The 14420-nt window shown below is 42.0% G+C and overlaps 1 protein-coding gene across 1 annotated transcript in view; it reads right to left on the bottom strand.

The window, feature by feature from the left end:
* Positions 1–1738: 1738 nt before the first annotated feature.
* Positions 1739–14420, bottom strand: part of LOC117363668 — a 33796-nt gene continuing 21114 nt past the window's right edge. The window contains exon 2 of the mRNA XM_033951774.1: positions 1739–1973. Coding sequence (XP_033807665.1) covers positions 1739–1973 — 235 coding nt within the window. The remainder of the gene's footprint in view (positions 1974–14420) is intronic.

Raw genomic sequence — 14420 nt, 5'->3', positions numbered from 1 at the left:
ATTAAGAACAATAAAATATCTGGATATCATCTGCATAACAAAAGGGTAAACAGTGATTTGATTAGATAAGAGTAAGCAGTGGAGACAGAAAAACGTTGAAAATGAAAGGAGAAAGAATATAACCCTGTGGAACACCAGACAGAATTGGAAGTAAAAGAGATGTGGAATGAGAGTGAAGATGCTGGTAAGTCCTATTAGAGGTAGCTACAAAACCATCAATGCACAGTGCCCAAAATACCAATTGCATTCAAAGATTGTAAAAGCTTGTGATGAACAAGATTGAAGGCTGATGAAAGATCCAATGAGACAATTACAACTGAGTGGTGCTGATCTATGGAAATCCTAATTGTGTCATGGAGTGTCACTAAAAGGGTTATAGTACTATGATTCTTCTTGAAACTGGCCTGGTAAGGGTGAAGAATGAGCGCTTTGTCAAGAAAAGATGAAAGTTGATGATAGACCATTTTCTCTAATACCTTTGAAAAGAAAGATAGATTAGAGATGGGGTGGTAGATAGCTGGATCAGCGGGATTCAGGGATGACTTTTTAAGAAGTGGGGTAATTGGAGTGTGTTTCCAAGAATCAGGAACTTCACCCAGAGAAAAGCTTGTATGTATAATGGGGAGGAAGAGTGGCAGAGAATGAAAACCCTAATGTTGAAATAGATGAGCAGGGCAAGGACTGAGTGCAGAGCCAGATGTGTTCACAGTAGACAGGGCTTCGGGAAGATAATCCAGAATAACCTGATTAAAAGAATTCCAAATGGAAGATGGACAGAGCAGCGAGCCAAGGTGGCAACTAACAACTATGGAAGAACTTGGGAATCTGAGATGTGGTGCTAGAGGCAAGGTGGATGAGTATTACAGTGAAGGAAGACCAAAGAAAGTCAACTTTCATTTGCCAAAAGGAAAGAAGGAAGGAGGTGGGGAAAATAGTAGGATCATATACTCAGGATGAGGAGTCAGAGGGGGCAAGTGTCTCAATAATATGCCCACTGGACGATTACGCAAGGAGAAATAATCACGCTTGGCAGATTGAATGGCAGAGTGATAGAGGCAGAGATGGAATTTGTAAAATACTGTACTGAGGACAAAGAGCATCTTTTTCACCAGGAACATTCATTGTGTCTGAGAGTGCTGTAACAGGGATAGAGTAGTTTTATTTCAGTACTGGAAACTCTCAGATGCTGCGATGTTTAGCTTCTGTTACAGTATACATTTCTTCATGCATGTTGGCAATATTCCTAAAATTATTTTTATTATGCTTTACAAAAGTGAAAATTTATTAGCATTCTGTTTGACGATTTCATAATTGTTCTACTAGGTTTTTCAGTAAAAATATTGGAATTAGAAAATCCATGAAGAAATCAATGTAAAAAAATCCTGCTCTGTTTGAGGCTTAACGTCAAAAGCTACAGAAGCCTTTTAACTTGCGGTGTTTTCCTACTGAGGAAGAAAACGAGAAAAATGGCCACCATTGGAGATTCTTTACACATGCACACACAAATGATCAATTAAGATTCTGCTTGTTTTAAGACTGCATACATGAACTGAGTAAATTATCAGCAATTCGAGCAGGGATGTGGTTTTAATTAATCACTGTTGTTACTCACAAGGTAATAGCAGAGTCTTTCAACCAGTGTTTTTTGAAACATTGAACTTTAAGTCCTATAGTTGTAAAAGTACTGGAGATTGTATGTGAAGCATGTCCAATAGGCAGTGGAGCATGTAGAGGAGTATTAAGTTTTGATAACTACTGAACTGCCCAGTTTTGGGATGTGTTGTGAGAGACTAATTGCCTTCTGGTACTTCTCCAGCACCTTGTGGTACTTTGCCAGCACATGCCAATAGACAGGGCTGTTGTCTCGTAGAGTGAGCCTCCGTGGCGCCCTCATGTACTGACTTAATCCGTTTGAATAATAGGCTTCACTTGCATTCTCAGTCTCATCGAAGGATTGTCGTGTCCTTTGAAATCTGATGAAAGAGATTTCAGTATGTTAAGCAGAGATGATAATTTTCATACTATCTGCTTTAGTGTAAAGTGCACAGGTACCTTTATAATTGTATTTTACCTTGAAAAATTACTGGGGTAAAGAAACATTATAAATTTTTAAACCTGCTTATCACGTAGGCAGAATTTTTAAAGAAAAATGCAACTACAACTTGTGCATTCTAAAACTTTGCAATGCTCAGGACACATCAAGCCAGTCTGAATTTCAAGATATCCACAATGAATATTGTAACTACTGGGGTCCCTCAGAACGGTCAACAGTGCCCCAAGTGGCCATAGGCAAAACTTCTGGTTTGGGTGCGCTACTGAGTTAGCCCTGCAGGTTCAATAAAGAATGAAAACGCACTCCTTTGTTGCCAGCAAAAATTCTCAATGGCACTTTAATTGTCAGAATGTGCCATGGTAAAATAAGAAAAAAAACCAAAATTCAATTCCAGGAAAGAAAACTTCAGGGGCAAAATACTGTGTAGCTTTCAGGATTGTCACTAAACAAAACTTCACTTGCTCTTCCTAAAGAGTTCCTCTTATTCTCAAGAGTCCTTTGCACCAGCCTGCCTAAAATAGGTTTTAGGTAAGTCCAACTTCCTTAAGATGTGGCAGTTCAAACTTTAAACATTTATTCAAGCCAAAAGTATATAGAAGTCTTCAGCTGCTAGCAAGCACAGCTGGGGACAGGGAGTTTACCACAAATTTGCCTTCAAAGCTACTTAAATTGCTTTCAGAATTCCCTCCCAGGATAACGGCTAACTTCTTCCCAAAGTTATGGGCAAACCTCATCTTCCTACTGGCTTGGGCTCACTAGAGAAAAGGTAGAACCTCCCCCCCTTCCCCCCCCAATTTCTCTTCTAGGCATTGAATAGTGCCCTTCCCCCGCAAAAAGCCAAAAAATACCCAGCTAGAGTTTTAAATGCCAGGTACTTAATTCAGGTACCAAAAGTTCAAACAGTTCAGTCAGCAACTATAAAGCATAAAATATTCCTCAAAAGAAAACAGCACATTTGCAGCCAAAAAAGAAACACATTCATTTCAAAAAGATAATGTCCCAAACTCAGCAGGCTTCAAAAACAAAACTCATAGCTCTTGTATTCAGCCTATGTCTATCAATTCTGGCTCCTGAAACAGCTCCTGTGGAATCAGCATTTCCTGGAACTCCATTTGCTCCTCTTGGGCTGGAAGTGCAAATTCAATAGAAGAACCTGCCTCCTCTACTTCCATAGGGTCTGGCAGATTACCCTGGCTTAGGCAGGGAAGCTGCTCCTCAGGGAGAGGCTTGTTCCTCTTCCCTATCCCCTCCAACAGCCTAGTCAAATCTGCAGGCTTTTCAGGGTGGAGCCACGCCCTAACCTGCATGCTCTAGCTCTCTTGGGCTCTCCCAGTGGCTGTTAGGGAGAATTACAAGCACCACAGCAGGCATGAAGCCTGACTGGTCACATTATGCATGAGATAGACTTGCACACAATGAAGCAAATTTCTCTCATAAATACTCTGCTCATTTACCAACTCTACTCACTGCCTGAAACCTCTCCCCCCCAATCTACTAGACTCCACAAATGTCAGTAATACTTGCCCTGGCCTCAGAATCCCCGCATTAATGCGCACCAGAAATAACCCTTCAAAAAAAAACACCCCGAGGAGTTAACTACTCTCTTTAAAGCTCGTTCCTCCTGCCAACCTACCCAACCTCACCTCTGATTCTCTCACCCCAGTCCCAACTGTAACGCCAGATAGGCTTGCTACAAGACCCAAATACTAAAGGACCTACTTGAGGACCTCGATCCTGGATTCCTGTGCATCACAGAATCATGGATCAAAAAAGACGATTTATTCACACAAAATGAACTCTGCTCCTATGGTTACCATGGCCTTTTCTCTCTCAGAATAAACCAGAAATGAGGAGGCCTGGCACTGCTCTATAAATCATTCTTCAACTTTCATCTCCTCAAAAAGGGTAGCTACACTTCACTAGAATACATGTTAGCTTCAGTCAACGACGAACTTCACCCCCACCTATTAGGTATCTTGTTACTATACCGGCCACCAACCCCTGAAATAAATCCTCCGAACTCATCCTTGAGACCATATCAAGCGCCTTCCTAAAATTTCAGAGACTACTGATCATTGGCGATATTAACCTCCATCTAGATGATAACACCAGCAAGGATGCAACTGAATTCAACAACTTCCTCACTTCTCTAGGTTTCCCCTCTCCTGCGTCCTCCCCAACCCACGAAAAGGGGTACACTCTAGACATCATCAGCTTCCTTGACCTGACCGAGCACAAAACTTCTGCCGAAGATGCTCGTTGGGAATATGTCCCTTGGTCCAATCACTTTTTAGGTTCTTTCTGCCTCCCCATTTTCATGTCCCACCTTGGCTCTCCAACCCGTGCCACTAATCCTATTTCCTTCCGAAAAAAAATCGCAAGCATACTGTTCTGGACCCAATTTCTCAACCAACTTCCCTCCTGTCCTAAGCCTGTCGAACCAGAATCCAACTGGCGCAACTGGGTAAACCTCTCCGAGACTACCTACTGTGCTCTTGTCCCTTTATCTACTAAATCTATCTCCTACACCCGTATGGCCCCATGGTATCTACTGTACTACAGAGAACTGAAGCAGAAATGTCGAGCACTGGAGCGTAAATGGAAAAAAATCCAAATCCCCTTCAGATAGTCAATCCTGGAGGGTCAATATCAAGTTCTATAACTCAGTACTAATAAAACCAAGGAAGAACTTCTATGGTGATAAAATTTCCAAATCTAACAATCAGAGTAGTACACTATTTAACATCTGGCACACCTTAACTTCTAAAAACGATTCCACCATTCCCCCCTCCTCCCCATCAGCAGACAATCTAGCAAAATTTTTCAACGAAAAGATCACTATCATAAGGAGCTCATTCCCTCCAGCAGTCTCTTACAATTCTCTGGCCCCCAACGACTCTAACCCTATCCCAGAAGACAGATCTTGGACTGCTTTTGAACTTGTATCTGAACCCCAGTTATCTAAACTCTGTCTCAAACTGAAATCCTGCAAATGTTCCCTGGATCCATTTCCTTCCTACCTGTATGAGAATATTCCTGCGCAGGCCATCTCATCCCTCACCAGACTTATAAACTCTGCTTTACTATCAGGCCTATTCTCCGCAGAAATGGGACATATTACCTTGTCCCCATTACTGAAAAAAGCTGATCTTGACCCTTCCTTACCATCTAACTACCGTCCCATAGCAAATATCCTCCTCCTGACTAAAATGCTATAGGCCATCATTTCCACCCAGCTCTCATCTTACCTGGAGAGATTCTCCATTCTTTTACCTTACCAATATGGCTTCAGACCCAATTTCAGCACTGAATCCCTCCTGATCTCATTAATCTCAAAGGTGCAACAACTATACTCTCGTAATAAGTTTACTGTCCTATTAAAATTCGATCTCTCTGCAGCTTTTGATGTTGTCCACCATGATATTCTAATTTATCAACTTTCGGAGATAGGCATCGACTCCATAGTCCTAGGGTGGTTCTCAAACTTCTTACGTTCCCGTTCCTACACTGTCAACACAAATGGCACCACATCCGCCCCTTGGAAACTGACTTGTGGAGTCCCGCAGAAATCACCCCATCCCCTATTCTGTTCAACATCTACATGTCTTCCCTGAAACTCTTCCATCTATCTCCCCTTGAAACAATCTATACATATGCTGATGACATCCTTGTCCTTCTCAAGACAGACTCGAACCTTACCAACCTCTCTGAAAATATAACAGCTTGCATATCGAAACTCCAATCCTGGTCCCTCTCAGTTCAAATGAAACTGAACGAGTCTAAAACAAAACTACTCTGGCTCGGCCCAAAATTAGAACAGCTGCCTACCCTCTTTCTACTGCCCTCTGGCGCCACACTGCAGCTTGAGTTCTCAAGCAAAGTTCTAGGCATCATTATCGACTCTTCTCTTTCCTTCAATGACCACCTCAACTCCTTGGTAAAATCATGCTTTTTTAGCCTCCACATGCTGAGGAAAGTGAGATCCTGCTTCCACCAACAACATTTTGCCATCCTTGTTCAATCCATCATCCTCTCCAGACTAGACTATTGTAATTCCATCTATCTAAGTCTTTGTGCTCAATCTTTTTATTATTTATATTTGCCATAAAAAAACAAAACACATGGAACCAGGAACAAGAAAAGAAAAAAGAAGAGTACATCAGGGGTGCTTCATTATATGTATAAACAAAGTTACAAATGGGTACTGTGTTCTGCATATTAAAGTAATTTGTATACTTATAGCCAGCTATTCATTCCATTACAAGATGAAAAATCTTAACCTACCATTTAGCAGGAAGAAAAGTATCTGTGAAATGTACAATATCAAGGTGATAACAACAAGGAGGTAATAGATGACCATATCTTATTAAAGGTCACTAATGACTTTGACTTTTCAGCAGCCACTTTCACGTATTTAACATACAAACAGATTGTGTTCCACCAAACACTGGAATTCAAAGTAGTCAAGCCTTTCCAGTTGGCAAGTATTGCTTTAAGAGCCAGTTATATTAAGCAAGATAGTAATTTCATTTGATATTTATCTAGACTGTCATCAAGGGCAAACCCACCAAATATTACAATAGAATATGATAGCTTTGAATATATTGGTAGTAAGTCACAAATTACAGACCAAATATGTGCCCAGTAATTGGAAAGGTGTGGGCAGTAAAACAACATGTGGTCAAATGTGCCTATGTCAATGTGACAAGACCAGCAGTTATTAGTGTTTTTTGAAGCAATCTTAGACAATTTATACGGAGACCAATATGCTCTATGTAAAATAAAGAACATCATTTGCGACATGGCAGCTGACTTGAGAGATTTCCTTGAGCATATCCAGATTTGTTTCCATTGATCTGTATTAAAGGTTATGTTCGTGTCTTTTCCCCATATGCTGGATAAGGCTATGGGAGATGGGAATTTGCCATCTCGTATGATCTTATATCAGGCAGATGCTTCTTTTTTCTTATCACTGAATTCAGAGCACCATTCTATAATAGTTGGTGTTTCCGCCCATAATTGCTGTTTATGAAGAAGAGCAGTTGCGCAGTGATGTAGTTGTAACCAACGGAAAAATTGGTTTCCTGATATGTCAAATCGGTCAGTTAATGACTTAAAAGGCAGTATTGTATTACTATCTAATATCTATTCCAGAGACCATAAACCCACTTTTATCCACGACTTCCACTCAATATATTGGCCTTCTATCTTTATAGGCGGATTGTTCCATATGGGGGATTGTAGCGTAGAGTTCCATTTTACAGCAGCCATATCATCAAGAGCCCTGATCGCTGTCCTGGTTGAGGCTATAATAGGATGACTTGATAAAGATTCTGAAGGTACCATGAAGGCTCGGAAGGGTAGAGATTTAACTCCTAGTAACTCACGTTCCATTTGAAGCCATGGTGGAACTTGATCTTGACGTGGGGTTTGTATCCATCGGGATCCTTGTTAATTAAAAAACGCCACATGGTAATCATAATAGCTAGAAAAATTCACTCCACCATTTTCCTTTGCTGCTTTTAGCTTCTTTAATGCTATACAAGGAGTCTTGTTGTTCCATAGGAATCTGACTAGTATAGATTCCAGTTTGGAGTATATTTTAGTGTGAAGTAAAAATGGTATCGTGGACAAAATATAGTTGAGTTTAGGTGTCAACATCATCTTTATGGTGTCCAATCTGCCCCACCAAGAGTTTCAAGGGCGACCATCTTTCTGTCAAAAATGATGTGGTTTGGATTAGTAGTTCTTCATTGTACTCAGCCGTGACCTCCAGAATCGGACTAAATAAGATGCCCAGATATTTCAATTTAGTTGGGGCGAGTTTCAAGTTCAGCTTAGTAATGGTCTCGCAGCATACTTGGTTATTAAGAGGCATGACCTCGGTCTTGGTTAGGTTCAACTTGTAACCTGACACTTTAGGATAGTCCTTTATTACTGTTAATATGTACGATAATGAGTCTGTCATGGAATAAAGAAGTATGTCATCAGCATAAGCTGACAACTTTGCATTAAAATTGCCTAAATGAAATCCTTCTATTTTAAGGTGTGATCTGATGGCGATCAATAGTGGCTCCATGACTAAATTGAATAACAGTGGGGATAATGGGCATCCCTGTCTTGTGCCACGTGTGGAGTGAAAGATATCAGATGTTGAATCATTGATCCTTAGTCCGGTAGTTGGGTTCTTATATAGTATTCACACCATGTCTATAAAGCCCTCCGGAAAGCCGAACCAACACATCACGTGAAAAAGGAAAGACCATTCTATTCTGTCAAAGGCTTTCTCTGCATCTAAAGACATTGCCAAGAAGGGACACTCAGTTTGTTGTGCCTGGTTTATGATGTGCGAAAATAGCCTCGAGTTCTCATGAAGCCTGTTTGGTCTCTGTTGATTAGCGATGGAAGAACCAATGGGAGTCTGGAGGCTAGTACTTTTGCAAAGATCTTGGCATCTAGGTTGATTAAAGATAGAGGCCGGTAGTTCTTAACATAAAGAGGATCTTTGTCTGGTGTCAACAGCACTATAATGGTCGCTTCTGTGAACGAACCCTTGACTTCACCCGAGGTGATTAGGTGGGAGAAAAGCTGCAACAACACAGGTACCAAGAGGTCCTGGAAGGCCAGATAGAATTTGATTGTTAATCCATCAGGACCGGGTGATTTTCCTTTTGCCATAGATTGTAAGGACTCCAAAGTATGCTGACGGTTTAAGGGAGCAAGTAATGTCGCCTTATTTACATCTGATACCATGTTGTGAGGCACATTTGTCAAATATGGGTCAAATGCAGTGTGATCTGGTGATTCCGGTGTATAGAATTTGGTGAAATTGGTAAAATTGCGAACAGATGTCATCACAGTTCAACCAGAGGGAACCAGCTTCATCTTTTATAGCAGGAATTGCGGTTCTTTCAGTTTTAATCTTTACATATTCTACCAATTAATGCCCACATTTATTAACATTAGCATAGTAAAAAGCAGATTTCATAAACACTTCTTTAGCTGCAGTGGAACTCAATAGTAAGTTTTATTCAAATCTAAGTTTCTGTAACACTTCCAAAGAGGTGTAGTCGTGAGTATTTGACTTGTGCTGGTCTTCAGCTGCTAAGAGTTTGTTTTTTAAATTCTGTTCTTGAATTGCTAGGGACTTTCTGCTCTTCACTACGTATGATATTATCAAGCCTCTTATGTAGGCTTTGAAGCAATCCCAGGTTGTTGTCCAAGATGTATCTTCTGGGTTGTTGATCTCAAAGAATTATTGATGTTTCGTCTCATTTCCAGAATGAAGGTCTCATCAGATGCAAGACTAAAATTTAATCTCCATACTCCTTTTTTGAGCCTTGCACTTAGGTTGTTGAAAGTGAGCACAATTGGAGCATGATCTGAGACTACAATCTTGCCAATGGTGGTAGAGTCAACTTTAGACATTAATGCATAACTTATCAAGAAATAGTCAATTCGGGAATACGATGAGTGGGGAGTCGAAAAGAAAGTATAATCTCTCTCTTCCTGATGTAAAGTCCTCTAGGGATCTCCCAATTTAAAATCACAAGTAGATCTTGAAGTTTAAACCGGATCTGGATTTTCTATATGGTACATTGGATTTTCTGTCCAACAGAGGATTTAGGATTAGATTAAAGTCACCACCTATTATGCATGGGTATTCTCCTGCTGAAGAGATTAATGCAGACACTCATCAAAAAATGTAGAACAGTCTACGTTTGGAGTGTAAATGTTAATAATAACAAATTTAGAGTGGTTCACTAATAAGTCTATCTTTAGCCACCTCCCATTAGGGTCTGCCGAGTGAGCAGTGGCAGTTAGATCTTGTCTTCTACGTATGAAGGTGGACACTCCATTTTTCTTATTTACCGCAGCAGCATATAGAACAGGATAGCACCATTTTAGTGACAATTTGCTGGATTCAAGAGCAGATAGATGTGTCTCCTGCAGTAGTATAATATCAGGACCATATTTAGTTACCTACTTCAGTATTTTGGCTTTTTTATGGGGTTATTGAGACCCTTAACATTTAAGGAAAGGCAGGTTATAGACATTTAAGAGAAATAATGAAGCCGTAGTTCAGTTAGTACATGAAGAAATGCAATGTACAAGCAAAACAATAAGCAGAAACCCTGTTATCAAGCATTGAATAACTCGGGCACCACCTGACATAACAAACTTGTTGGCAAGCGTGCCAACATTTATGTATGAGTGCAGTAAGCCGCACTGGGAGCGTAACAGATAAGAAAAAACTCCAGATAACATTACATAGGTGAGACAGATCATCATCATCATCAAATCTTGTCAGAAAAGTAAACATGAAAACCTTCTAAGATATATTAAAATAACAGAAAATAGCCCATTTGAGCAGCTAATATCAATAATGATTAGTGGAGAAATTGTAAAGTATACAATTACTGTGGTAAGCATCAGCAAAAAGCAGCTAAGAATCATCAAGTGTTATCAATTGGTGAAGGCTGGACGGATTCAATAAATTTGGCCAGGTCAGCTGGATTAGTTCAATTGGTGAAGGCTGGACGGATTCAATAAATTTGGCCAGGTCAGCTGGTTTTATTCTTGTAGGTGACTCACATACAAGCAGGAAAAAGTATTCCAAATTTGGCGCCCATTTCCTTCAGCTTTGGCCTATAAGCCAAGAATTGTTTTCTTCTCTTGGCCGTTTCCTTTGCCAAATCATGGACAAACAGAAGCTTGAAACCTTCAAATATGATCGGTGAGTGTAGCTTCGCGTGTTGCATGATATCCAGTGTTTGGCTGTGTCGCAGCATGGACACCACTATTGGTCTGGGATATCGACTTTGTTGTTGTTTCTGGTGTGGAACTCGAAAGGCTCCGTCGAAATCAAGTGGTTTACTGTCTCTCATTTTTAAGATCTGGGGCAGTAGTGCACCTAAAAATTCCACAAGATCACAAGCTTCCCGCCCTTCTGGTAAGCCAAGGAGTCAAAATCCATTGCGGCGAACTCTGTTGTGCGCGTCTTCCAGCTTGCGCTCTAGTTGAGCTACACGTGAAGATTGCTTATGTAGTGATTTCAGTGATTCGTCTGTCGCTAGTGCTTTGTTTTCCAGCCACTTGTGATTGGCATTTAACAAATTCACCTTTTAGACTGGCTAAGTCATCTTTCATCTCTAGGACGTCTTGTTTCGTTTCAGCCTGAATGCATCGGAGTTCCTCTAAGATGGCGGCCGAGTCGTCTTCATTTTTGTTTGCATTTATTTTGTGCGGAGAGGCAGGCTCAACACTTTTTCTTTTGTTTGGTTTGGCTGCCGCCACGTTAATAAACGCGATGCGATATTAGAAAAGGGATAAAATAATAAAACAAATGACGATTATCGATGCTCTATTTATGGACTCTGTGGAGCTCCTCCGCTACGTTGACATTCGTGTCAACGCTCACTAGCGCCCCCCCCCCTCTAAGTCTAACTAAAAAAAATCTTCAAAGACTTCAACTAATTCAGAACACTGCGGCCAAGTTGATCTTCGCAAAACGCAAATTTGATCATGTTTCCCCACTTCTGTCCAAACTCCACTGGCTCCCAGTAATTTCCAGGGTTCATTTTAAATGTGCCTGCCTAGCTTTTAAGATCCTACACGGCATCCTCCGTCCCCTAATCCCACTATCTTGGAACTCTTTGAGTCCTGACACCACCAGGCCCACCCAAAAACTTAAATTATCCTTCCCCTCGCTGAAAGGTATCCTCTCTGTGTGAAAATTGTGAAAATCCCTCTTCTTCAGAATCACAGGGCTTTGGAATAATCTTACTGCCCCACTACGGAATCAGGGCTCCTTCCAACTATTCCTTAAGCACCTGAAAACTAGGCTTTTCACAAAAATGTAATGCTCTCCTCCCCCAAACCCATTATGTTATTTCTTCCTATATTAAGCTCTTGTAAACCGTGCCGAGCTCTATAATTATGAAGAGGATGTGCGGTATATAAACTTAAGGTTTAGTTTAGTTTAGTTTATGAATATGGATATCTTTAAAACCAGACTGGATTGATGTATCCCAAGGACTGGGTTAAGAACCCCTGATTTAGCAGGATTGAAAGAAAGCAATTTTCAGTTAGCCAATTTAGCTGAATAATTTGCTATAGTAACACCCATTGCAATGGCTTTGAAAATTGCTTCCTTACACAGTCACTGTTTTCTTGTTATTCAGTGTAGCCACCCTCTAAACTAGTATCTCAGGTCATAGGGGTGGTATCTATTCAGGAGAAAGTTGCATTTTCAAAATCATATTTTCATTGTGAATACTGATCAACAGAGAAAAAAGTGCAATAGAATTAGACTCAAAAGGAATCCACCAAAATACAGGCACAGAGGATAACATTCATCATCATAGCATACAGTTCTGTAAAGACAGCGTGCTGTAAAGAAAACCTACCAATTTAGTCCCAAACTGAAAAGGAATTTTCTTCTTCCAAAGACACACCAATATGTATGGAATTAGGCACATGAAGATTGACCTGTGCAGTGGACTATATGTAATGCATCCTACCAGCAATTTCTGGAACAGTAGTAAGTATACACTGTGAACTGAAAAAAAACCACACCAAAATGTTTTTTGTTGTATCTTCCACAGAACTTGGCCGATTCATATGAAATTTAGAGTCTCCTGAGGGAAGTTGATGTAAAATGATATAAACATATAGTATACATATAGTAAATATGTGGAGGGGTATAATCAAAAAAAATGTCTCTAAGTCCCCTTTTGGCCTAAGGTTTTAAACGTTGAAAGTAGAAGCAGGGAAAATGTCCATTATCAAAAAAAACATCCAAAAGGAGATATTTTTTTTTTAAATAAATGGCCTGCCTCTACGTTCAGCTGTTTAAACGCCCAGACCACCACTACGTCTAAACTTACACCATATAATCAACCTACAAAAAGCCTAAAACCTACAAAAAGCCCAAAACAAGGGCTTTTAGGCGAAGGAGGAGCCAGTCCTTTGCCTAAAAGCTGGATTCTGTAACCTGTGTCTGTCAAAAACAACACCGGTTACAGAATCCCCCCTCCTACAACGATACGGGCAGGAGGAAGCCCAAGCCCTCCTGGCCCGCGGCACCCCAATCTCCCGATTACGTTCGGGACAAGAGGGAGCCCAAGCCCTCTTGTCCCGGTGGAACCCCGAACCCCCGATTATGTTAGGGGCAAGAGTGAGCACAAGCCCTCTTGTCCCGCGATCCCCAACCTCCCCGCCGAGTCCGATGGGGCCAGGAGGGAGCCCAAGCCCTCCTGGCCTGGTGATCTCCAACCCCCCTCCCCCCCACGATCCGGCAAGAAGGGAGCCCAAGCCCTCCTGGCCCGCGGCACCCCAAACTCCCGATTACGTTCGGGACAAGAGGGAGCCCAAGCCCTCTTGTCCCGGTGGCACCCCGAACCCCCGATTATGTTAGGGGCAAGAGTGAGCACAAGCCCTCTTGTCCCGCGATCCCCAACCTCCCCGCCGAGTCCGATGGGGCCAGGAGGGAGCCCAAGCCCTCCTGGCCTGGTGATCTCCAACCCCCCTCCCCCCCACGATCCGGCAAGAAGGGAGCCCAAGCCCTCCTGGCCCGGTGACACCCCCTAACCCCCACCCCCCACTATAGTTTTGGTTATATCTGCTGTACGCCTAGGTCTAGGTCGGCCCACCTCCCGTCCACCGCCCGCCCTTTCCCTCCTCTAAAAAAGCCTCTTTTTGCTCTATGCATTTAGAGGCAGGGGAAAGGCCTAAGCTGGTTTTAGATACGTCTAAAACCAGCTTTGATTAAGGGTACTTGGACGATCAGGCTTTTTGATCGTCCAAGTACCCATTTAGGCCACTTTTTAGACTTTTTTTTTTATTATTATGAGCCCCATAGTATATATAATATATCCACTTTAATAAAATCCTTAGCGCGCATGCGCACTTCAATCTTCGTGCTTCGTGATCCGTGCTTCCGTGCTGTGCAAGCACAGTGCCTGCCTCAGCTGATTTCCTGCCCTGATCTCCGACGCCGGCTGACTTTCTGCCTTCTGACTATGCTGCCGCTGCCGGGATGCCTCTTCTTCTCACCCCCAGACCAGCAGTGGCAGCAGCCACGGTTTCATCAAGCAGCAGAGGGGCATTTGCTAAGCCGGCCCATTTCAAAAATGCGAGGCAGGCCAGCCTAGCAAAAGCCCCGAGGCTTTCTGGCCTAGCGGAGGCTGGACAGGGAGCTGGGAAGGTACTACTGGACAAGGGGAAGGTAAAAGTAAGGGAGAAGGGCTACTGCTGGACAGTGGGAGCAGGGAATGGGTGCTGCTGGACGGGGGGAGACAGAAAGAAAGACAGACAGACAGGGGGCAGGTAGAGAGATAGAAAGAAAGAAAGACAGGGGGCCAGG

The sequence above is a fragment of the Geotrypetes seraphini genome, chromosome 7 (genome assembly GCF_902459505.1).
Source record: "Geotrypetes seraphini chromosome 7, aGeoSer1.1, whole genome shotgun sequence".
In the NCBI taxonomy this organism is placed as follows: domain Eukaryota; kingdom Metazoa; phylum Chordata; class Amphibia; order Gymnophiona; family Dermophiidae; genus Geotrypetes; species Geotrypetes seraphini.
Note: the sequence above shows the minus strand (reverse complement) of the source record. Positions and strands in the feature narration are given on the sequence as shown.